The sequence below is a fragment of the Dreissena polymorpha genome, chromosome 14 (genome assembly GCF_020536995.1).
Source record: "Dreissena polymorpha isolate Duluth1 chromosome 14, UMN_Dpol_1.0, whole genome shotgun sequence".
Taxonomy (NCBI): Eukaryota; Metazoa; Mollusca; class Bivalvia; order Myida; family Dreissenidae; genus Dreissena; species Dreissena polymorpha.
Window position 1 is genome coordinate 4,296,809 of NC_068368.1, and position 23,808 is coordinate 4,320,616.

At 34.9% G+C, this 23,808-nt stretch overlaps 1 protein-coding gene and 2 long non-coding RNA genes across 6 annotated transcripts in view; 1 reads left to right on the forward strand and 2 right to left on the reverse strand.

The window, feature by feature from the left end:
- Positions 1-3,583: 3,583 nt before the first annotated feature.
- Positions 3,584-7,259, forward strand: LOC127858975 (uncharacterized). Its single transcript, XR_008039215.1, has 2 exons — positions 3,584-4,108; positions 6,217-7,259. It is a non-coding gene; the product is annotated as an uncharacterized LOC127858975 (long non-coding RNA).
- Positions 7,260-8,405: 1,146 nt separating this feature from the next.
- On the reverse strand, positions 8,406-13,330 carry LOC127858976 (uncharacterized). The gene is made up of 3 exons (XR_008039216.1): positions 13,087-13,330; positions 10,604-10,684; positions 8,406-9,047 (listed from the first exon to the last, which is right to left on the reverse strand). It is a non-coding gene; the product is annotated as an uncharacterized LOC127858976 (long non-coding RNA).
- An 8,578-nt stretch (positions 13,331-21,908) lies between these two features.
- Positions 21,909-23,808, reverse strand: part of LOC127858974 (uncharacterized) — a 7,340-nt gene continuing 5,440 nt past the window's right edge. For 3 of the 4 annotated variants that reach the window (XR_008039214.1, XM_052396365.1, XM_052396364.1), the window contains one exon: positions 21,909-22,503. Coding sequence is in view for 2 of the 4 variants with exons in the window: in XM_052396365.1 (XP_052252325.1) it covers positions 22,491-22,503 (13 nt within the window). In the remaining 2 variants the exon portion in view is untranslated. Of the gene's footprint in view, positions 22,504-23,446 lie in introns of all 4 variants that reach the window. The other variant, XR_008039213.1, reaches the window with a different exon arrangement.

The window sequence follows — 23,808 nt, forward strand, 5'->3', positions numbered from 1 at the left end:
TAATTTAATATAAAACATTTGTTCATATACAAATACGGTATGTTATGTCAAATTAATATAATTATATTTTGCATTTCTTATATTTATATTTTGTTATTCTAAACTTTGATCAAAGTTTTAAATTTTAATGACAATATGGCATATCGCTTTTGTTCAGTTACTTGTATACAAAATAACTCTTTGGTCGATGAATCCTACCATGTTACGTAAAACTAAACAATATGACTCGCATCGTAGTTTTAAAGCTTCTTCCAAAACTTTACTATATTTTCAATGTTTCAATTTTTTAGTCATAATTGATCTGTATTTTACTTAAATTATAGGCCTATATCAATATGACCATATATTATTTTTCTTCGGAATTCGGTATATATTGGGAAACATATACTGGGAAACACATTACGTGAAACATTATATTTTGGTTTAATTTATATATTGGTTACAGAGATTGCATGAGCGATGCTGTCTTGTATTTCTATTCATGACAATAGGAACTTTATCGTTATTGATTCATGTTTTTGAAGACTTTTTTCTTGGAACGTAATAAAGGAATTTTTCTTATCAAAACGTGTCCCTGCGTCATAATTTGGAAACAAATCGGACACCACTGGTGCAGTACCGACACGCCATATTAGGAGAGTATTTTTACGCTGTTTTTAGTGGCTAAGCGATCGATATTAACGTAAATGAAGTTAGGTCCAATTTGCATTTACTGACATGTTTATAGCCCTTTGTCTGATTTTGCATCGGCCGTTTGAAGGCGGTAATCGCAGTTTAATCTTTTTTTTTAAATATTTGTTTTCCTGTAAAAGTAGTGGATAAGAACAAAAATTTCTAACAATAGTTTCGAGAGCGTTTCTATAAGCCTGAGGCTTTCGATGCAATCGAGCTAAAATAGATATATTTAACTCTTTCAGTGCTGGAACCGAATTTTGAAGGCCTTTGTAAACAGTTTGGATCCTGATGAGACGCCACAGAACGTGGCGTCTCATCAGGATCCAGACTGTTTGCTATTCTGATAGTATTCTTTGAAAAAAAAAAACTCGAAGAAAATGCTCATATTAGAAATTCAGCAGACGACAAATTTCCCAGCATGCAAAGGGTTAAACTAATATAGTTTCTGGAGTTTGATTGTTAGCTTTCAGAACTGTCAGGTGGATGTGAATTGATCAATGTATCTGTGTTGAGCAAATGGTTAACCCATTTATGCCTAGTGTACTCTCCCATCCTTCTAAATGGGATCAATTTATTTAAAAAATTAGGGATGTCTAGTATATTTATTTCTATATTTAGAATATTTCTTACAGGAATTCCTTTTAGCAAATAACGCAGACCTTGATGAGACGCCGCATCATGCGGCGTCTCATCTGGATCTACGCTGTTTGCCAAGGCCTTTTTTCTAGACGCTAGGCATAAATGGGTTAATGCATTTTATTACGAAACATTACTAGTGTATAGATTAAGGGATATTTGAAGATAATACAATTTCTTAAAATAATATATTGGGAGTTCAACTCGACCAGTTGGAGCCTCCTTTATTGGATGAAATACTATAAAATCCTTGTTGTACACGCTTTACATTTGCAAACATAATTTGTATCATGGTTATCATATTCGAGTATGACTTTGTCAGAAATCCGTTTCGCCATCAATTAAAGTCATGTTTTTTTTTGTTGTTGTTTTTTTGCTTTTAGAATGCTGATTATTATTAAAGTGCAGTTTGTCTAAAGAAAAAGAACTGAAGTAAACTTAATTCAATAATGGTCATGTTAAAATCTGCTGATCAATAAATCCAAAACTTTTCTAAAGCTTTGAGCGTAAAAGATTCAATTAAATAGAGACATGAGCGTGAATATACCGAATTAACCCTACATTTAAATAGAATATGCAATAGAATAGCTTCAAGCTCCATCATATATCACTGCAATATTTTATTAATAAATATTTTCAGCCTTTGCTGCCCTGTATACGCCGTTTGATCCCGGCGGTTGACGGTCCATGTTCTAAGCAGCAGCCCAGGATACCTTTGCACGTCTTTACAGAAGGGTCATGACCGATACTGCAGTATCGCCAGCCACCCATAAGCTAACCTAAATAGGGTCGACAATACAGGACCATAGGAATTTGAATAACTTAGGTGAATAAATTATATGTACATATGTATATGTTGTATCGAATTGAAGAACTGGATGCATGTGCTTCAGTGCTCATTCTGTCTAGAGAAAGCGTGGCGCTTGTGCGGTTGTAGGACAAGAGAGGATGATTGCATACGTTGCAGAACGAAGCTCCAGCTATCAGTGGTACATGCGGAATGTTAGTCTCCGAAAACCACCAATCAATTGGTGTTGAAAATATTGCTGCCCTGCTGTACCGAGCCTCTTTTGGGGTTGAAAGGATGAAAGATGCGTTTACGGATAGTTTGCAGCGGATAAAATTGGTGGTAGCAGCCACACCACTGGAATATTCATCAAAGCAACCAACCTTGCACGTGATGACCTCGAACAATATGGTCGCCGAATGATGCTTGAGATCTCGGGTCTTCCAGATGACACTGGTGATGCCAAAGAAAACGTCGAACAAAAATTGCTTGACAAGGCCAGGAAACTCAATTTGCAGCTTAACTCCTGTGACATCGACAGAATCCACCGCCTAGGGCCGAAAAGTTCAGGCAAAAACAGGCGTGTTATTGTCAAGTTTACAAATTCCAAAGCCAGGCAGCGGGTTTTCAACACCCGGAAGTTCTTTGGAAAAGGGCTGTTTGTACAAGACTCTCTTACACCGTTCCGCTCACAGCTGTCCTTCGAAGCCCGTGCACTTAAGCGTGACCACAAACTTTTATCGACCTGGGTTGCTGGTGGTAACATCTACGGGTTAATGGTGCTGAACGGCCATGAACGGAAAGTCCAGATCAAAGACCTCGATGCCATTGATGCCATCCGAAATGGTGTATAAACGTCGTATCCTCCCCCGGCTCTTCCATAAACTATCTTATACCCCCATCTGGGTACCGAACGTGTAAGCCAATGACGAACTTATTTTTGACTTCACCTTTTATTACTGAAATATATTGTCCTGGTTTTATAAAGACCACATATTTCCATTAGTAAGTAGCAATTTTTCCCTATAATTAATTCCTTAAACACTTTTTAAGTATAGTATTTATGTACTTTATGCAATCTACTACAGTTTCTATCTATATACACGACAAGTAATGTAAGCGCTTTAATTTTCAGTCATCATGCAATGTTAAGTACACAAATAATTCAGTAAAACACGACTTTGTTATTTGGCCATTTTACCGGATGACTGCGTGCGTGCGTTAACAATAATAGCCAGAGGCTCTGAATAGCATTGTATTTATCAAAACGTTTTTGTCCATTCACTAATATTTGGGGCTTTAGTATTCGTATAAATTCGAAATTTGTCTGCGCGTTGAAATCTGTCGGTCACATGCACAAGGTTTACCGCTACTGCAATCATTGGGTACTTATGGAAAGCCAAAGGTGACCACATATACTTATATAGTAAATATCGGGATTTTCATTTTTCGCGGAACTTTCACTTTCCGCGAAAAACCAAGGCCAGCATAGCCATGAAATACTACATACAAATCGAAATCTAAAAAGCGCGGAACTTTCATATATTTTCCGTCGGAATAATTATCTTTCAACCCCGTAGAGAAAGCGGGCTCAAATAATCGCGCGGAACCTTAATACTATCTACTCTGTACAAATAGAAGTGTATTGTATAAAATCGCGCGGACCTAATCCACAAAGCGCGGAACACAAATATCTTCCGCGAAAATTAAGAATTGAATTACTGTACAAATCTCGGGTTGCTATGTAAATTGCGGGTTGCTAATGTAAAATCGCGCGGAAGATTCATTACTCCGCGCGATTTTCAATAGCATTGAATTACTGCACGAAATTCGGGTTGCTATGTGGTTTTACGCGATAAAATTTGATTGGTTCCGACAGCTAGAAAGAACCAATCAAAACTCGCGTCTTATCCAGCATTCATGCATTCATCATGATGACGGTTGTTTCACATTAACACAAAACCTTTTAAGGGCGAAAGAGTGATCAATTTTGATGACATTAGCGATGAGGTTAGTATTGAACATACATGAATTATGAATTTTAATTCAATTAAAACAGCTCAAGAGTATCGAGTGTTGTTTTCACGGTTTGTCTATATGCAAACGTCTCTGTTAAAACATAAACACCCGCAAAAACACGTCATAATCATATGTCGTCAAATAATGAAATATAGTGTTTGTGTGTAAGAAACATCTTCCCTTAAGCTCAGTTAGTAGAGAGCCAAGTTATTGTTATGGCAGTCGTTTGCTCTAGTCCAGCACCGTATACATCTTCAATTAAAAAGAAAAAGAACAAGGCTTTACAGGTTATTCATCCCAAAGGCAACTCGTACCTTGGTCAACTCGTACCCATTTTTAGCTCGGCGTTTTCGGAGAAAACCCGAGGTATTGTCATAGCCAGCTCGTCGTCCGCCGTAGGCGTCGTGCTAAAACCTTAGCATTGGCTCTAAAATCAACGTGCTCCACCTACAACTTTGAAATTTCAAATGTAGATGCACCTTGATGAGTTCTACACGCCACACCCATTTTTGGGTCACTAGGTCAAAGTCACTGTGACCTCTAATATAAAACTTTAACATAGGCTCTAAAATCAAAGTGCTTCCACCTACAACTTTGAAACTTCATATGTAGATGCACCTTGATGAGTTCTACACGCCACACCCATTTTTGGGTCATTAGGTCAAAGGCCAAGGTCACTGTGACCTCTACTATAAAACTTTAACATTGGCTCTAAAATAAAGTGCTTCCACCTACAACTTTGAAACTTCATATGTAGATGCATGTTGATTTGTTCTACACGCCACACCCATTTTGGGGTCACTAGGTCAAGGTCGTTGTGACCTCTAAAAAAAAAATCTGACAAGCACCTGTAGCAGAGCGTGGCACCCGTTATGCAGTGCTCTTGTTGTCAACTCGTACCTCATTCAAACTATTAAACTTGTTTCATTTGTCTTATTTTGTCACAATTGTAAAATTCTTGAAAGACATCAACCACAAGTCAGGTTTTTTTTCCCACTTTTTGGGAAGATAGCCCATGGCTTTGGAATTGGGAATTTTATCGGCATTTTCATGAAATTGGGAAAATAAATAAATTAGCATTTTTTTTCCACACGAAAAGTCCACTGATTAGGGAAATACTAAATTTGATATAACCCTTTATAATAATTCAAATTAAAAGAACAAAATCATATAATACTTTGTTAGATGTAATTGAATTAAAAACGAGATAAAATATACATTAGACATCTTTCTAAAAAAAAAAAAAAAAAAAATTTTTTTTTTTTTTTTTTTTTGGAAATTGGGAAATTTTTGCCACATTTTGGGAAAAAAGTATACTTTTTGGGATTGGGAACATAGCCGAATTTCGGCTATAAAATCGAGCCAAAAAAAACCCTGCAAGTGTCAATTTTCATCAACACTTTCGCTGCTTATACATATCTGCAACAGACAACTTGCGCGATAATTTAAGTGGAAACATCAAGAGGAAAATAAAAATTGTCTCTATGAGTTTGACTTATAAGCTAACCATCCTACACCTATTTCTGTATATCGGGTACGGGTTTAGTTTGGGTAGGTACAAGTTGACTAAAAGACAGGTACGAGTTGACCACAATGGGTAGGTGTTTACCACGGAACAATTTGACCGGCATGCAGAACAAGATTATTGATTATTATATTTAACTGTCACACAAATCTGAAAGATAACACAATGTATTACAAACACAATGACTGTCAAGACATTCTAAACTTTTACAGTTAACATATAACAGGTGTACACATCTGATATACTGACCAAATTAAATAACTCAAGATTCACACCAGATACGACACAGTTTCAAAACTCGACATTTTGTCTGCATGCCACGCCAATTTAGTCCAAAAAATTTGATTTAACCAGTGAATTCTGAGCTATATATCTTAAAGCAGAATGAACATTATGTCTAAAAAGTGTTTTTTCGGCTAAATTCTAGTATGAACTATCTTCACACAAAGCATCTGGTAAACCTTCAGATAGCAATAGCAGAATGCTAATAATGAGTATAATGTTCTGTATTGTGGAAGAAATACATGTAGTAAAATAATATGATAGTATGAAACATGGTTTTTGTATTTTATAGCTGTAGCAGTGTTCCCAACTTGAACATCATCTTCTGTGTACATATCTGAGGCAGAGCCAGCTTGCCCATCTGACCTCTGTTGTGGACAACCGAGTAAGAGCCAGCTTGCATGTCATCTGTTGTGGACATCCGTGTTAGAGCCAGCTTGCACGTCCTCTATTGTGGACATCAGTGTTAGTACTAGCTTGCATGTCATCTGTTGTGAACATCCGTGTAAGAGCCAGCTTGCACGTCATCTCTTTTGGACATCAGTGTTAGAGCCAGCTTACACATCCTCTGTTGTGGACATCCGTGTAAGTGCTAGCTTGCACGTAATCTGTTGTGGACATCTGTGTTAGAGCCAGCTTGCACGTCATATGTTTAGGACATCAGTCAGAGATAGCATGCATGTTATTTACTTGTGGACATTAGTCAGAGCCAGCAAGGACAATCTCTGTTGTGGATATCTGTCTTTGAGCTTGCACGTCATCGGTTGTTCACATCCTTGTAATAACCAGCTTGCACATCAACTGATGTGGAAATCTGAGTCAGAGCCAGCTTGCACATCATCCGTTGTGGACATCTCTTTATGATTCTACTCTTTGCTTAGATTGACAATTTGACACCATGACTTTAGTGTAATATGTTACAACCTTAAGCTATTCCTATTGTTGAATAAAAATATTGTGTCATTAAAATATATTTTGTTGGATAATTTGTATGTTGAGTTGTATTGTTTGGTCATTGCAAAGTATCAAGTTATTTTAAGACAAGAAAAAGCTCATCTTTCATCATGTATTTATATTAAAATTCTTGAATGTTAGTGAAGGTACAGTTCATATAATTAAAAGCAATTGTAATATGATTGCTTGTGTTTTATTGCACAGTGAATACCATCTTGTCTTTATGCTTACATATAGAACGGAAAAATAGTAAACTGTCGTTTTTATATGCAATGGGATTGTATATGAAGACTTGTATGTTCAGATGAAAAAATTGCCATAATTTTTCTCTTTATATTTTATTCCTGCTAAATGGTTGATGCAATAAAGTTAAGTCTTTAATGACTTGTGTTTCTTGTAATATTATTTGTAAGCAAATTTGGCTGTAGTATTAGATGCATGCTGTACAAGGTACTGTAAATCAACATTATATTGTTTGAGTATGAATAGATAATTCAAGGTGCACAGCCATTAATTTTGCCCTCCACCATCTCCGATTTTGGTTAGACAGTTGCAAGTTACTTGCATTAGTATGAAGTCTTAAAATAACTTAAGTATAATTGCTGTTGTGTTATTATTAACCTTTTCCTGCTCTGAGGAAATTTTAAATTTTCTACATGCAAACATCATAAAACCAGAACAGCCTGCAAGTAACTCACAATCTGTTCAGGTTTTATGCTGTTTGCTGCTCATCAGTATCCATGGGTTGGAAACAAAGCCTTTAAAACTTTAATATAGTAAGAAAGGTCTTAAATTAAATTTATTCTCGAATGTGTCTTAGTGCGTTTTTGAGTGGTACAGGGTTAAATGTCTCATTTTGTTTTTGATTATCTTTGGTTTATTGAACATATATGAGCCTTGCTCTGTGAAAAAGGGGTTTAATGCATGTGCGTTAAGTATCGTCCCTGATAAGCCTGTGCGGTCTGCCAAGGCTAATCTGGAGTGCACATGCATTAAACCCCTTTTTCACAGAGCGAGGCTCTGTATTAGACAGTGCATTCAAATAATACAATTTAAATCTGAATCTTTTATTTAGTTGCAATACTTTAAAGCTTACTATGTTTGCAGTTTTAGTGAAAACACAAACTTTTAATCAAAGAAGCATATAATGTGTATTACTCATTTAATCAACTTCCACTTTATTCCATACACGTGTTCGACTCTGTGACATTACGTTCTGTCAAAGCTTTTTATTGCAAATTCATTAAACATAAATTGGTAACCTTGGGTATCCAAAAGGAATCCAAATTTTACTAGCCATAGACTTTCCAAAATGCAATTGTTTCTGAGAAGTATTTTTCTCTAGAAGGTGGCAAAACTCCTAAGCAATTCCTTTTTGGGCTAATGGTAGGGCTTATGCGTGTAACACCCATTGACAAATTATTAAATATACATTGAAAGGTCATTGTTCACAAAACAGATCATGATATAACATGATGCAGCATTTTGTACTATATCAAATTAAATGTTGCTGAAAACAGTAGAATATTCAAATTATGGACATTTTATTCTGTTAATAATGCTATCTTTCTAACATTACAAATCAATAAAGCATGCTTAACAATAGCAGAACTCTTTTGACTTTTAATTATCTTTTCCAGTCTTTAAATCTTTACAAAATTCATTGTCCCACTAACACCATCCTATAAAACAGGTTATGGCTTCCAATTGTTAATCAACTATAAAGCATGAACAAAGGCACAAATATCGCAGTATCTTTTGCAAATGATACAAATGTCCATGGCCTCGATACGGAACAAAAAGCAAGATTTCTTGTCAGGCGGTAAGCTGAATCCTCGAGAACATTCGAAAAATGTCCATTTAATGCGCCACTGGGCCGTTCCTATTTAAATGGGCATCATGCACAGAACTTGGCCATCCAGGTCATATGTCCAAACATTTCAAGTTACTGTCACAGACTGCTTGAAGAACTAAACTGCTGATAAACAAGGACCTATGCTCAGATGTTGAAGCAGGACATGCACTGTGGGTTCCATCAACAGTCCAATCATTCTACATCATTCATGAAATCCATAGGCAATGATCTTCAGCTCATGACGAGATTCTGGAAATCTGATGTACTGCTCCATCATTGCTGACAAGTTGAAATGACTGTGTAATGTTGAGTCCCTGAAATACAAAAGTAAAATTCATGCAAGAGTTTAGCCATATTAATTATGCTTGATTGCATTGAAAGCTTTATGCTTATTAAGACATTCTAGAGTCCGTTTTCTGGGAGTAATCAGTACTTTGTATATATGAAGATAAAGAGACCGCTAATAAACAGGGTTGAACCCAAAATGTTCCCATCACTAGGTGAACACCATATCCACTACGCCAGCCTGACAAAGTAAATGAAGTGAAGCTTCTAAGTTATGTCTCATTTGATTGTTAACAAGAGCACCGCCCTGCGGGTTCAGACCTCTCATCTATTTTTTTTAAAGTTGAAGGGACCTATCTCGATACTTCAATCACAAAGGAGGGAGAGGTGGGGTGGAGAAGGGTGTATAGTGTGGTGGTGTGGTCATTTATTACACTATCTTCCAAAAATGAAAAAATGATAAAAATAAATATTTGTGTTTTTTAGCCATGTTTAAAAAAAAATGGGCAGGGGGTATAGTGTGAGGGTGTGGTAATTTATTAGATGATCTTTCAAAATGAAAAAAAAAAGTACTTTTTTCTTTTTTTTGGGGGGGGGCGTGGGGGATGGTTTGGGTGGAGTCTATTGTGGTATTTCAGATAAGAGTTGCTTTGTAACGCTTGTAAAGAAGTTATGGAAATTTGAGCAAAATTTAATAATTTCACCTTGAGAGTCATGGTCATTCAAAGGTCATGGTAAAAATTCAACTTGCCAGCTACAGTTACTTATGATAGCATGACAGTATTTGAAGTTTGAAAGCAATAGCCTTGATACTTGAGAAGTAAAGTAGATCAAAACACAAAATTTAACCACATATTCAAAGATACTAAGTAAGAAAAGGACCATAATTCTGTCAAAATGACAACCAGAGTTATTCAACTTGTCCTGTACTGTCCCCTTATGATAATTTGCGAGTGTTCCAAGTATGAAAGCAATATCTATGATACTTTAGGAGTAAAGTGGACCAAAACACAAAACTTAACCAAATTTTCAATTTTCTAAGAATAAAAAGGGCACATAATACTTTCAAAATGCCAGTCAGAGTTACATAACTTTGTCTGCACAGTCCCTTTATGATAGTAAGTGTTGCAAGTATGAAAGCAATAGCTTTGATACTGTAGGAATAAAGTGGACCTAAACACAAAACTTAACCAAATTTTCAATTTTCTAAGTATAAAAAGGGCACATAATTCTGTCAAAATGCACACCAGAGTTATCTAACTTTGCCTGCCCAGTCCCCTCATGGTAGTAAGTAAATAAGTTTTATACTTGATACTTTATGAGAAAAGTGGACCTAAACACAAAACTTAACCGGACACCGACGCAGACGCCGACGCCAAGATGATGACAATATCTCGTTTTTTTTCAAAAAAAAAAGATGAGCTTATAAATAAAATGTAACATATTGCAAACTTGATTACACGATTTTTCATAAATACTCTTTCAGCTTTTTATTTATATATGAAGGCTAGGGTCACTTTCAGCGAGCCTTACAAAAAAACTAACTATATTTGCAATTGTCAAGACTCCTTCAAATACAATTTACCTTTGCTTATTCCAATATCCTTTTGCCAACCAACATTGTGCGGTCACGTACCATACATGGTTCCACAGTTGTACAGAATTCCTACAAAATAAATGAAGTATACATTTACAATTCAAATTTCTTTTCAAAGAATGTGTAGGTAACTAAATTCCCTATACATTACTTTAATGTCATAAAATAAATTTCAAACAAGGGCTGTTTGTAAAACATGCATGCCCCCCCCATATGGATTGTCAATTGTTGTGGCAGCCATTGTGAGAATACGTTTTTTGGCACTGTGACCTTGACCTTTGACCTAGTGACCTGAAAGTCAATAGGGGTCATCTGCAAGTCATTATCTATGTACCTATGAAGTTTCATGATCCTAGGCATAAGTTCTTGAGTTATCATCCGGAAACCATTTTACTTTTTTGGGTCACCGTGACCTTGACCTTCGACTTAGTGACCTCAAAATCAATAGGGGTCATCTGCGAGTCATGATCAATGTACCTATGAAGTTTCATGATCCTAGGTATAAGCGTTCTTGAGTTATCATCGGGAAACCATTTTACTATTTAGGGTCACCGTGACCTTGACCTAGTGACCTGAAAATCAATAGGGGTCATCTTCGAGTCATGATCAATGTACCTATGAAGTTTCATGATCTTAGGCAAAATCGTTCTTGGGTTATCATCCGGAAACCATCTAGTGGACAGACATATGGACATTCGGACCGACATGTGCAAAACAATAAACCTGCTCTTCTTCGGAGGGGGGCATAAATATTTAACTGATATTTAACAAAAATTAACTTGATTCATCAAATTAATCAGTATCGAATAATAGACCAGTTTCACAATATGAACACCGATACTATTTTTAGATATCAATCATATCACCTGACGCGTTGAATTGCAGAACAAGGCTGAACGTGGAACTGCATTTTCTTTTGCTATGCAAATTGCGTTGTATATCAAGATTTTAATGCGCACTGACACTGGTTACAATTAAGTCAAACATATGAATACAGACAACCATCACATGTCATGCTGTGTTAAGTAAAAAAATTGATAAGTAATTCAAATATAAAAATTATAACACCTAAATAATGATTCAAGGACATAAGTTATGTACTATTAGTGTATATTAATGAATTATATTTAATCTTTATAAATAACAATAGATGTGTTCATCAGAAACACAATGCCCACTACTGCGCCGCTTTTAATTATACATATATTTTTTTAACCTTTGACCTTGAAGGACGACCTTGACCTTGAACTTCCACCACTCAAAATGTGCAGCTTCATAAGATACACATGCATGCCAAATATCAAGTTGCTATCTTCAATGTTGCAAAACTAATGGCCAACGTTATTTTTTTTCCGGACAGACGGACATACTGACTGACTGACGGACAGTTCAACTGCTATATGCCACCCTTCCAGGGGCATACAATTTCCAGTTACCAATAAGCATCAGAGTAAATGTGGTCTGAAGACTAAATATCGCTTATTGCACAAATCGAAGTCATAAATTAGCAGTATACAATACTAAGTATTGTAAGACTACAATTTTCAAAGGTAGGATGTGTACAATTTCATGAATTATAGAACGTGTAAGAGTTGAATCAAGCATCAGACAAAGTCCTATCAAATATAAGAAAATGACACAAATGTTTAGCATTACATTTTTGAAATATTAAAAATATATAGGTATAAAGCACTTTATAATTATGATAAAACTGGCTAATATGTATACAGTATTTAGTTTCTGACAATCTTTTTGGACAGATGACTTTCAATGTTGACAATATCTTTTATGTTCAGTAAAAGCAACAATTGAGTATTTGGCGTTAAATTATTCCAAGAAACGGCTATGCAATGCTACAACCATGAGACGCCATGGTCACATGGAGGTGTCATTAATTGTGTTAAATGACCAGATGACCAGATATCTACAACATGTGGTTTATGACATCACGTTGTTATTTAGTATTTGTCTGCACAGTATCTGATCATAAAGAGGTTATGGGTTTGTGCTGGATACAGGGGAATTTAAACGCAAGATCTATCAATAAATAAAATAATTGATTAATCACCCAAATAATGCGCAAACAAAGAGTTACAGATAATCCAATAAGTTTTAGACTGTCAATTTACACACTCTAAGAATTGAAAGCCATACTTGGAGTGTCAGAGTTTGTGCAAAAAAAAAGAATACAAACAAGAATACAAACAAGTACTTTAATCAAGAAAATGTATTTCATATATTGGCACTTAAAATGGAAAGTATATATTAAGTAATTAATGGCTATTTCTGACGAAGTCAACTTGTGTTGGCAATATCATTAAGTAGATCTAGCTGAATGATCAAAAGCAGAGCGATATTGCGATGCACTATTAGAAATCTCTACACGTTCAGCCTCATTCTGGAATTCTGCAATCATTTGACTACCTGCTATATTGGCTTATTGTGAAAAGGGTCTATTCACTTATAAATACTTTAAAGAAGTAGATTTTCCATCACTCTACAGCTGTTGGGCTTTCTTAAAGGAAGTTTGGGAGTAAAATAAATCTACTCCAAGTTTTTATCACAAAAAACTTCCAACAAGTGGAGAATTAGCCGCATTTAGTGGATGATTTAGAAACATGATTAATTTAAATTAGATCTACATGTAATAGCTATTGAAAAGTTAAGTTATCCAGTTATTCTTGCTGCAATGTGGATAAGAATAATACAAACCAATAGCTGACAAACCTGATATCAGTGATATGTTGACCTTTGAAGTCGAAATTGAGACCTGAAATCTGTCTGTATAGAGAGGCACAATTTGTTTGGCATATCTTCAACCATTACTGGCAACACACACCTACAAAATTTATATATAAATTATATTAAAACATAAATTTATTAATAATTTTATTTATTAATTTAGGCCACGACTTTTTTTTTTATTGGTTTACAAAAATTATTTTGAAAATGGTCCATCGGGCGGTCGAAAAAAAAAAAAAAAAAAAAAACATCATTGGAAAAATAAGTTAATACTAATAACATCAGAACAAAGACATCATATCTTTTATAACCTTAACACAGAGACGAAAAATCAAATTATGCAATGAAACACATCTATATCTTCAAATGAAATGAGTCACCTAAAAGCACCTTTTGTAACATCAGGCAATTTTAAACACTCCATTAAATGACATGCGTTCTTCTCCCATTAAAACGAAAAACTGCGCTTCATTTCCGTAATTCGATGCGCACCATTACGCAATGCGATGCCCGTTGCATAAATCTTATATAAGATAAACTACTCATACACAAAGTATATGTTTGCTCTTATTGGACTTATGACATCGTCCATGAAAAAAAATCGAGGTAGATCGATCCCCGCGTCGTCGCGGTAAAGTTGTTGTTGTCATGAAAACTCGTTGATTTACAAAGCAAAACGTCTTATTTGAACTGACGCGAATTAATACAATCATATTTGTCAACTTGGCTTTTGCTTTATTTTGATAATTTAATCCAAGTTTAATGTTAGCAAGTGTTTTTACTGGAATTGTAAACAAGGAGCCAGTTAAAGTCTTACGAAAATGTGCAGTCTGTGTGAATTGACAGTTTGACGTCATCAAAGGAAAGCCGCTTGCTGTCTGAAGCAATAAAGCGACAAATTTCGCGCCGACAAAATTGGCTTCCTTTGTCTAGCAATTAACATGCCGAACCAATCGTGCGTTTGTTTCTCAATTGCAATCCTCCAATTTAATTATAATTATAGCACGTGCATAGCTCCGCCTTCGAATCTTTTGCAGAGAACGGAGGCGGAGTTTAACGGTTAATTGAGCTAGTATTTTACGCAAGTTGAGTTCCGATTTGCCGAAATTACTCGGCCCTAAGCATTAAAACGACAAATACATTTATCAATGATTTTCCGAGATATACCGATTTGTTCCGATTTCCAAACTTTCTGTACAGTTCCTATAAACTATGGCGGACGTGTTTACAAAATTCCTAAACACATATATCGTAAATAATGGCAGTGTTTTATTGGATTATTTATACTAATTATCAAATTGCAAGGTAATACTTTTTTATCTACTATAATATCGGGTTTGTTTAATATAATAAACATGTTAAACAATATAGTTGCGTCACAGACTCGGAAATAAATTTTGATGCGGTCGACATTTTACTGACGCTGATTTTCCTATTGTCTGTAATTAAATAATTTTTGAGAAGTGCCCATAAAAGGACTGGTCGTACTGTGTTACATTGAAAAATATCCCGATCTCTGTAATATATGTAAACCAATCGTTGATTGTACTTACTTGATTTTATTCGCAACCGTACTCAAACCGGATCGTTTTTTTTCTCGTTTCGCTCGTTTTTCAGTGCGGTCGGGAATAATATATATATAAAAAAGACGATTTTCCGATTTTATTTTTTTTCCCATTTTCCAAAAATTAGGGTCGGCGGTTTTGTAAACCAAGAAATATAAAAGTCGTGGCCTTATGACGAAATGTTTTAATCTAGGTCAGCTATAACGAAACTAAAAACGGATTAAAAACAATACCTTATTTTAATTAATAGGTTGAAAACAAAAATAAATGTATTAATATATTGACGTTCAACTGAACGAATACAAGACACAAGTACATTACATTACAATAAGTTATTATTTCAGTCGCATTCGGAGAAAACTGGACTTAGTGCATGTGCGTAAAGTGTCATCCCAGATTAGCGTAAGACTGTGCAGTTCGCACAGGCTAATCAGGGACGACACTTTCCGCATTAACTTCATTTTCGGTAAGGAGGGACTTCCTTGAAATTAAAAATACCATAAAAGCGGAAAGTGTAATCACTGATTAGCATGTGCGGACTGCACAGGCTAATCTGCGATGACACTTTACGCACATGCATTAAGCCCAGTTTTCTCAGAACGCGGCTCATTCAATTAACAATTGTCAACATTATGCATATTATCGGATAGTTTTACACAATATTAAAAAAGTACAAATACAAACCAGGTAATACATGTAAATGATCGTATGCAATAAAGTTATTGATCCCAATCTGAACTATTTCCGAAGTACCTGCGAATCCATTGAGTAGAAACAATAACCATGCAATTCGCTCCGCCATCTTGAAACGTTATACTTACTGAACGCACTGATTGTGTTGCATTTGTTACAAAGAATCTGATTGGTTATTTCTAAGTATCGGATCCAATCAAATTTTTCGGGTAACTAGGGATTCTAACACCTAACAACCCGAGATTTGTACAGTAATTCAATGCTTAATTTTCGCGGACGATATTTGTGTTCCGCGCTTTTTGGATCTGGTATTTACTGGATTTTCTCTCTTTAATAGACTTCTTAAAATAGCATTCTACAATCTCCGCGCGATTTTAAACACTACTATTTGTACAGAGTAGATAAATAAGGTTCCGCGCGATTAATTGAGCCCGCTTTTTCTACAGGGTTGAAAAATAATTGCTCCGACGGAAAATATATGAAAGTTCCGCGCTTTTTAGATTTCGATTTGTATGTAGTGTTTTATGGCCATGCTGGCATTGGTTTTTCGCAGAAAGTGAAAGTTCCGCGAAAAATGACAATCCCGATATTTACTATATAAGTATATGTATTTTAGCGGGGGTCCCCTTTGGCTTTCCATAATTTTCAGTGTTACATCAAAGAGTTTGCATCTGTTCATGTGGCGTTATATTTATACCATGTACGCATGGTTTCACTTTATATACGTGCTAAAAGACGTACAAAATGTATACAATCAGCACCGTCCTTTTACATCGGCAGATTTTAACTCAATTACTTTACATTTTCGTGCGGATGCCCTTGCATGTACTCTACCATCATTAAGTACACAATATTATTGCTCTTGTTACTGTCGGGTGACATTGAACTCAATCCTGGGCCATCTCATGTAACCCCTCAAGAATGCAGCCTGTCAATATTCCATGAAAACATAAGAAGTATTCGAAACAAGTTTGAATATATTCGGGACAATTTCTTAGATTTCGACATAATATGCTTTACAGAAACGAAACTGTCAGATGACATCATTAACGAGAGTCTGTCCTTAGATGGTCATGATTGTATTTTTCGAAAAGATAATTCTAATCATTCAGGGGGTTTATTAACGTATGTTTCGTCGTTATTTCGACCCACACGATTACTTAACCTTGAAATAATTCTACCAGAATCTATATGGATACAAATTTTCGACCACTCCAAGTCCTTTTTAATTTGTAATGTGTATCGTTCTCCTAATACTGCTTCTGAATTTTGGGATCGATTTGAAACATGTCTTGATCAAGCATATGACCTTTGTAACAATATAATTATTGTTGGCGATATTAACGAAAACCAATTAAATCCCTCCAACCTCAAATTTAAAGATATTCTGTGTTTAAATAACTTATCTAATGTAATTAACGAACCAACCAGAGTGACCGAATTTACTAGTACACTTATAGACCTCATTGCTATAACAAACACATTGCAGCATTAACATTCAGGAATTTTTGAAACTGATAAATCAATTAGTGATCATTTTGGTACATACATATGTATTAATATTGACTTACCCCAAAATGCTCCTTACAAAAGAAAAATATGGCGCTACCAGTATGCGAATTTTTGAGAGCTTAATGCTGCAATAACATCATACGACTGGTCCTTTTTACACACGGGTGATCTAAACCAAATTGTACTCAGATTTACAAAAGTATTTCTTCAATAGCTTCCCAGTTTATTCCGTCTTCCGATGTCACTATTCGACCAAATGATCGTCCTTGGTACAACTCATCAATACGTAAGACATCCCGCCATAGGGACAGAAAAAAGTGCATTACTATCAAATCTGGTAAAGTTTCTGATTGGTCAGCATATAAACAACTACGAAACAAAGTCAATCATATGAAAAAACATGCTAAAGATTGCTTCTTCAATACTCTTGAAATTGGGCTTGCCGATTGTAGAAAATCTAATCCCCGCCAATATTGGAAAACGGTAAAAATGTTAGTTAAAGAAAATGCAAATAGTTTTAATAGTATCCCTCCGCTGGTAAACCCAGATGAATCGTATTCGGTAACTGACACTGAAAAAGCCAATACAATAAACAATTATTTTGTATCTATATCTACAATTGATGAACGCGATCATGACGTACCACAATTACACCGAAAAACACATAACACGTTTGACGACATTTTTATTTCTGAACAAGACGTAATCGATGTTCTATGCAACTTAGACATTAACAAAGCTTATGGTCCTGATGGTATTAGTCATAAACTATTAAAAGAAACATCTAAATCAATAAGTAAGCCACTATCAATTATTTTTAACAGATCGATACACGAAAACTTATTTCCATCCTTTTGGAAAGAAGCAAACGTTATGCCTCTCTTTAAAAAAGGTGAAAAGTTCATTCCTTCGAATTATCGACCTATTTCCCTTATAAGCTGTGTTGGAAAAGTATTCGAAAGGGTTGTTTTCAAATACCTCTACAACTACCTACACACAAATAAACTTATATACAAGAATCAGTCAGGTTTTTTACCAGGTCATTCTACTGTTGACCAACTAATTGACATGTATAACCAAATATGTAAATCGTTTGATGAAAAACAATCAACCTGTATCGTTTATTGCGACATAAGTAAAGCCTACGACAGGGTTTGGCACAAAGGTCTTATACATAATCAGAAAGAACTTGGGTTTTCAGGAAATATTATTGCGTGGATATCCAGCTACTTGTCCAATAGATCTCAGAAAGTTTTTATCGGCTCGTCGTTTTCCCGATCTTTAAATATCAATGCAGGCGTTCCACAAGGCTCTGTATTAGGACCTCTTCTTTTTTTAATTTATGTTAATGATATCTCTGAATCACATCTTAGCATAAGTCGCCTTTTTGCTGACGACTCTTCACAATCTGTTTCCTCAAATAATACAGCTATTATTGAGAGTGTTTAAATCATGACCTAGACTGTATAAACCAATGGGCAAAGAAATGGCTCGTCGAGTTTAATCCCTTGAAAACGGAAGTTATGTTTAACCATATTATTATTAGGATTGTCAACTATTCCTTCGTCTCTTAAGTTTTGGAACGAACTTGACATAGAAACAAGGTCTTTACCTACGCTTTCTAGTTTAAAAAATGCAGTAAAGAGGAAGTGCAATCCTCCTATAGTTCCTTCGTATTTTCTTGTTTGCGAACGTAAGCAACAAATTCTACATGCTCGGCTAAGAAACCACTGTAGCGACTTAAATTCCGATTTACACTTAAATCACCTACGTGACCATCCAAAATGCGCTTGTAATAGTCCTGTCGAAGACGTTGATCATTTCTTCTTCAAATGTCCTCTTTTCTCCGAGCAACGTATCGTGCTTTTTACCAACACTCGTCCATACCACACTCTTAATGCAAACAAACTATTATACGGTATCCCAGAACTAACTGATAACCAAAACAATGTGTTATTTTTGGAAGTTCAACGATATATCAAGACTTGAAACAGGTTCATTTAAATATTTGACTGTAAACACATTTTCAATGTTGTTCGCTTGTTCATCTGATTCAACAGAGTTCAAGATTTTTCGCTGCAGATTTTGTGCTATATTGTAGTTCGTAGAGTCGGGTTGTGTTGAGCAATTTATTGTTATTTTGTATTCTTTGTTGTGGAGCAATTAATTAATTAATTAAATATTTATTTTTCACTTCTTTTGTGTGTATATATATATGTTTTGTTCAGTTAAGTGTTATATTATAACATTCTCTTTAAACTTAGTCTACATTTTTTTCTCTAAACCATTTTGAGTTTAAAACAGTGAATGACACTAACTCTTTGTTAATACATTTTCTCAAATGTTTTTGTCGTCAGCTAAAGTCTACTTATTTACTTACTGAATTGTTAATATTACACTCACTTTATGCACTTTGAATGTCCCTATTTACCGAATCGGAAATACTGGGAAGGGTCGTCATCTAATGTTGTTAAAACTTGTGACCCAACCCTTTTGCTTTTTTCTATACATTCGATAACATCAATTTGTATTATATCTACTCTTTGCACTATGAATCATGTGTATATTTGTATGAATGCATGAACAAAAGAAAATGCAATAAAATATTATTAAAGTACCACTGGAATATTCGCAAACAGTCGACAAACGTTATTTTGCTAAATGATTGTAGCCGCAAAATATGTGTATCTCAGTTGAATGCTGGTTTCCATAATTAACATGTTATAATGTTAAACTGCAATTAAAATTTAAACAGATTTTTTCACTAATGTTGAATTCGTTCTTACATTTTTTTATCACGATGCGTTCATTTATTTACTAGTGACGCAATACCACATACGTTTATTCAAGTGAAATGCAGTAGTAACATACTGACTGAAATATAATAAAATGTTATAACCCATTTATGCCTAGAAAAATCCTTGGCAAACAGCGTAGACCCAGATGAGACGCCGCATGATGCGCTGTTTGCTTAAAGGAATTTCTGTAAGAAATATTCTAAATATAGAAATAAATATAATAGCCATCCCTAATTTTGGAAATAAATTAGTTCAATTTAGAAGGATGGGAGAGTCCACTAGGAATAACTTGGTAAATGTATTTGCAATTTTTAACTTCAAGAATGCGCTCTCTTGAGTCTTTAAGCTCAATGTGAGCTATATGGATCACCTTATGCCTGGCGTATCTAGGCCAAGTTTTAATCTGGGTAACTTGCACAAACGATCAACTCTTAGAAAAGCCTTATTATTACATGATGACCTCATTTATGACTCAATCTTTATGGAACTTGATTAATATGTTTATTTGGAGAGTATATGTATCCGAATGTGAGTCACACGCGTCTTCATACTAGATTACATTTTAGAAAATCTTTTTTACCGCTCTAGAGGCCATATTAATGACTCAATCTAAATGAAACTTGGCCCGAAATTTATGTTGACAATATTAAGGCCGGTTTAGTATTTGTTTATGAAAATGTAAAATGTGAGGTAACTCTTTATAAAAAATGTATTATTGACTCAGTTACTTCCCTTTGCGTTGTTATTTACTGCAGTTCCGTTTACATGTGCGTGTCGTTTGTATTTTATTGTTATTGGATGTTCACATATTTGTATGCCTCCCCCCCCCCCCCCTCCTTACTCTCAAAGAATCCAGCATAAAGCAGTTGCACTGTACGTATTTCCGGCTGTACATCTGTACGAAATTTCATGTCTTTATAATAACTTTGCACAAATCTCCATCCCAAAAAGACGACGTGTAGTATGTATCACCCGTCTCCCTACACTAAAGGTCAAGGTCACACTTAGTGCTTTAATGTGAAAGTTTCCATAAACAGCTAGACAATTCATGTCTCGGCTATATCTCCGCCATATTTTAGGTTTTGAAATAAATTGTCACACAAATAAACCATCATATTTGACGTGTCGCGTGATACAACCGTCTCCCTACCACAAAGTCAAAGTCACATGTGGAGTCAAAAGTTAAAACTCCCTAACTCAGAGGTCAGGATCACACATATCAAATGTCAAACTTGCTTATAAATCAGCTTGCACAGGCTGTAAAGTTTTCATTCATGAATCAGTTTAGCATAACTTCTTCAACTGACTATAACCACAGGTGGAAGTAACGTACCCTGGATAGACTTTGTTTGAAAGTCTGTAGAAGATTTATTCGGGTTGACAAACGGACTCGAAATATTGCTCGGTTTTCGACCGACTGTGAGTTAACGGCTGGACAGATATTTTTGAAGTTAACTTTTTTTGAAAGGTTGTCCAATTGCCCATAGGAGGATCAAGGGATGCTTTGGATTAAAGCTATTTTTGACATTTTTGCGGCCCGCGAAGACAGGTCTATAATAAAGTCTAGTTAATGACCTTGTTATGATTCCAATATCAGAGGGTGGGGATTTTTTTTTCATGGCTCTTTGTCAATTTTTTTCTCATTAAACATGATTTTATATATTTATTTGAATATATTGGGCTCCTAAAATATATATATATGAAAATACTATCCTGGGTACGTTACTTCCACCTGTGACTATAACTATAAGAAGACTCTATGTCGCGTGCATCACCTTTGCATTACCTTAAATGTCAAGGTTACACTTTGGGGCCAAAATTGCCATAAATGGGCTCTGTGTTGACATTAGCGGAGTTTTGCGACAATGTGGAATGTTGGGGCATCCGTGCTCTATTGGCTCATTACTTCATAATAGGTCTAAAATAATATGTTTGTACTTTGTTAATTCTTGCTAAAGAGTGCAAACACACTTTGAAAAAAAGTGAAAAAACTAACCAGTTTTGTATTTAAAGCAAATGAACATTCGGTAATTACAACTTAAACGGTATTTAACTATTTATATAACAAGAACAAAAACAAAGATATGGTCATATTGACAGAAACTAATTTGTGTGCATATTTTTGATGCGTGTGTTATGTGGACGAATCCATCACAGATTATACATCATGCTATTTCATGGCAGTTTCTTGCTGCTGTTTATCCTCTTATTAAAATGCACTTATTTGCTGGGAAAATGCACATATCTGAACATTATAATGAGCGATAGAATGCTAAAAAATAATCAAATAATTTGCAGGACCAAAAGAGACAACAATGGGCCGAAAAATAGCAAATTAAGACTATACTATACTCAAAGTCTAAGTAAATAAATGTGCTTATTGTAACTTTCTAAGTAGCGCATGTATGATTGAAGGCACGATGCACATTTATAGAGATAACAGTCTTCCGTGTATGAAATGCCACCATGGCAAGTAGTCCTCAAAATGTGTCATGTTGACGAAATCATCCGCAATAAGCTGGTCGAGCCTCGTCTTTTCGATCTGTAGAATTCTTCTCTAAAGGTCTAGTATTTGCTTCTGAAACAGCATAGTTCATCATCAATTACTGGTTCTTAGTAGACAATTAAAATGGAAAATGACACAAAATAGCTAAAAGTGCTACAACATGCAATATTAGTACAATATTATGTGTAGAGGATGAACAAAAACGGAAGACAGCAATTGGGATTATCATTTGAGATAAAGATGCATATAATATTCATAATATAAAGACATAAACACTTTATTTATACATAATACGTTTTGTTACCATATTTCCACAACTGTTGTTTGTACACAAAAATACTGTTAATGTTAATAACTAATAAACATTACGAGAGGCAAAATATTGTAAAAGGTTGTGGCAAAAAATTGAAGGGGTGGGGGCTTTAATTCTCCTTTTGCAAAATCACGTTAACTGATTGGTCGGGAAAGGAAAAGTCTGCAATTAGATGAATCTGAAGTGCAAACGAACACTTGAAATGTGCATGAAAACACATTAAAGGGTTTGTTTAAACATTGCTAACAGCATAAGTTTTACAGATATAGAGAATACATGGTTGGTGCCGAGATGGAAAAAGTTTATCCGGTGAGACTTAGAAAAAGGAAATAGGGCGAGCTTTAGCGAGCCCTATTTTACTTTTTCGGGCCGAACCGGATAAACTTTCTCCATCTTGGCACCAACCATGATGTATTCTCGTTATCCTGTTTCATGCCGTTGACACATTTTATCAAAGACAATTGATAAATTGTCATTACAATATAAATATTCTTGTCGAAACACCTACATGTACACAACATTCCATACGACCGAATAACTACCGATTGTGTAACGTAAAAATAGTTCCACTTAAAACTATTAACTTTAATACTTTCCTATTGAAAATATGCGAAGAAATTAGAAACGAATCGGGAATGTGATCTTTTTCTTGGTTAAAAAGAAAAAAAAATGCAGCATCAAAACAAAAACTAATTTATTTACCTTTATGACAACTTTAATCCATTGCTTATAAAAAATACATTTACAACGATAATGAACGACAAACACACAATCCAAAATACGTGTATGATTCGTTCAATGCTTAAAAAAATATTTAAAAATACTGTTAAAACCACCATGTCAAAATTAATATCACTAAAATCCTGAGAGAAACTAGATAGTATGTTTCGTCAGAGAAATGACGTCACACTGTAGTAGATACGTCATAAATTGCGTAATAAAGTAGATGAAAATGATAAATACGGAAAGTTGGGTCGGTAATAAATTTTAAAGAAGAAAAAAGGATGATATAAAATATAACGATAACATTCATTATGCGTCCCTATAAATTTCAAAGATCAAAT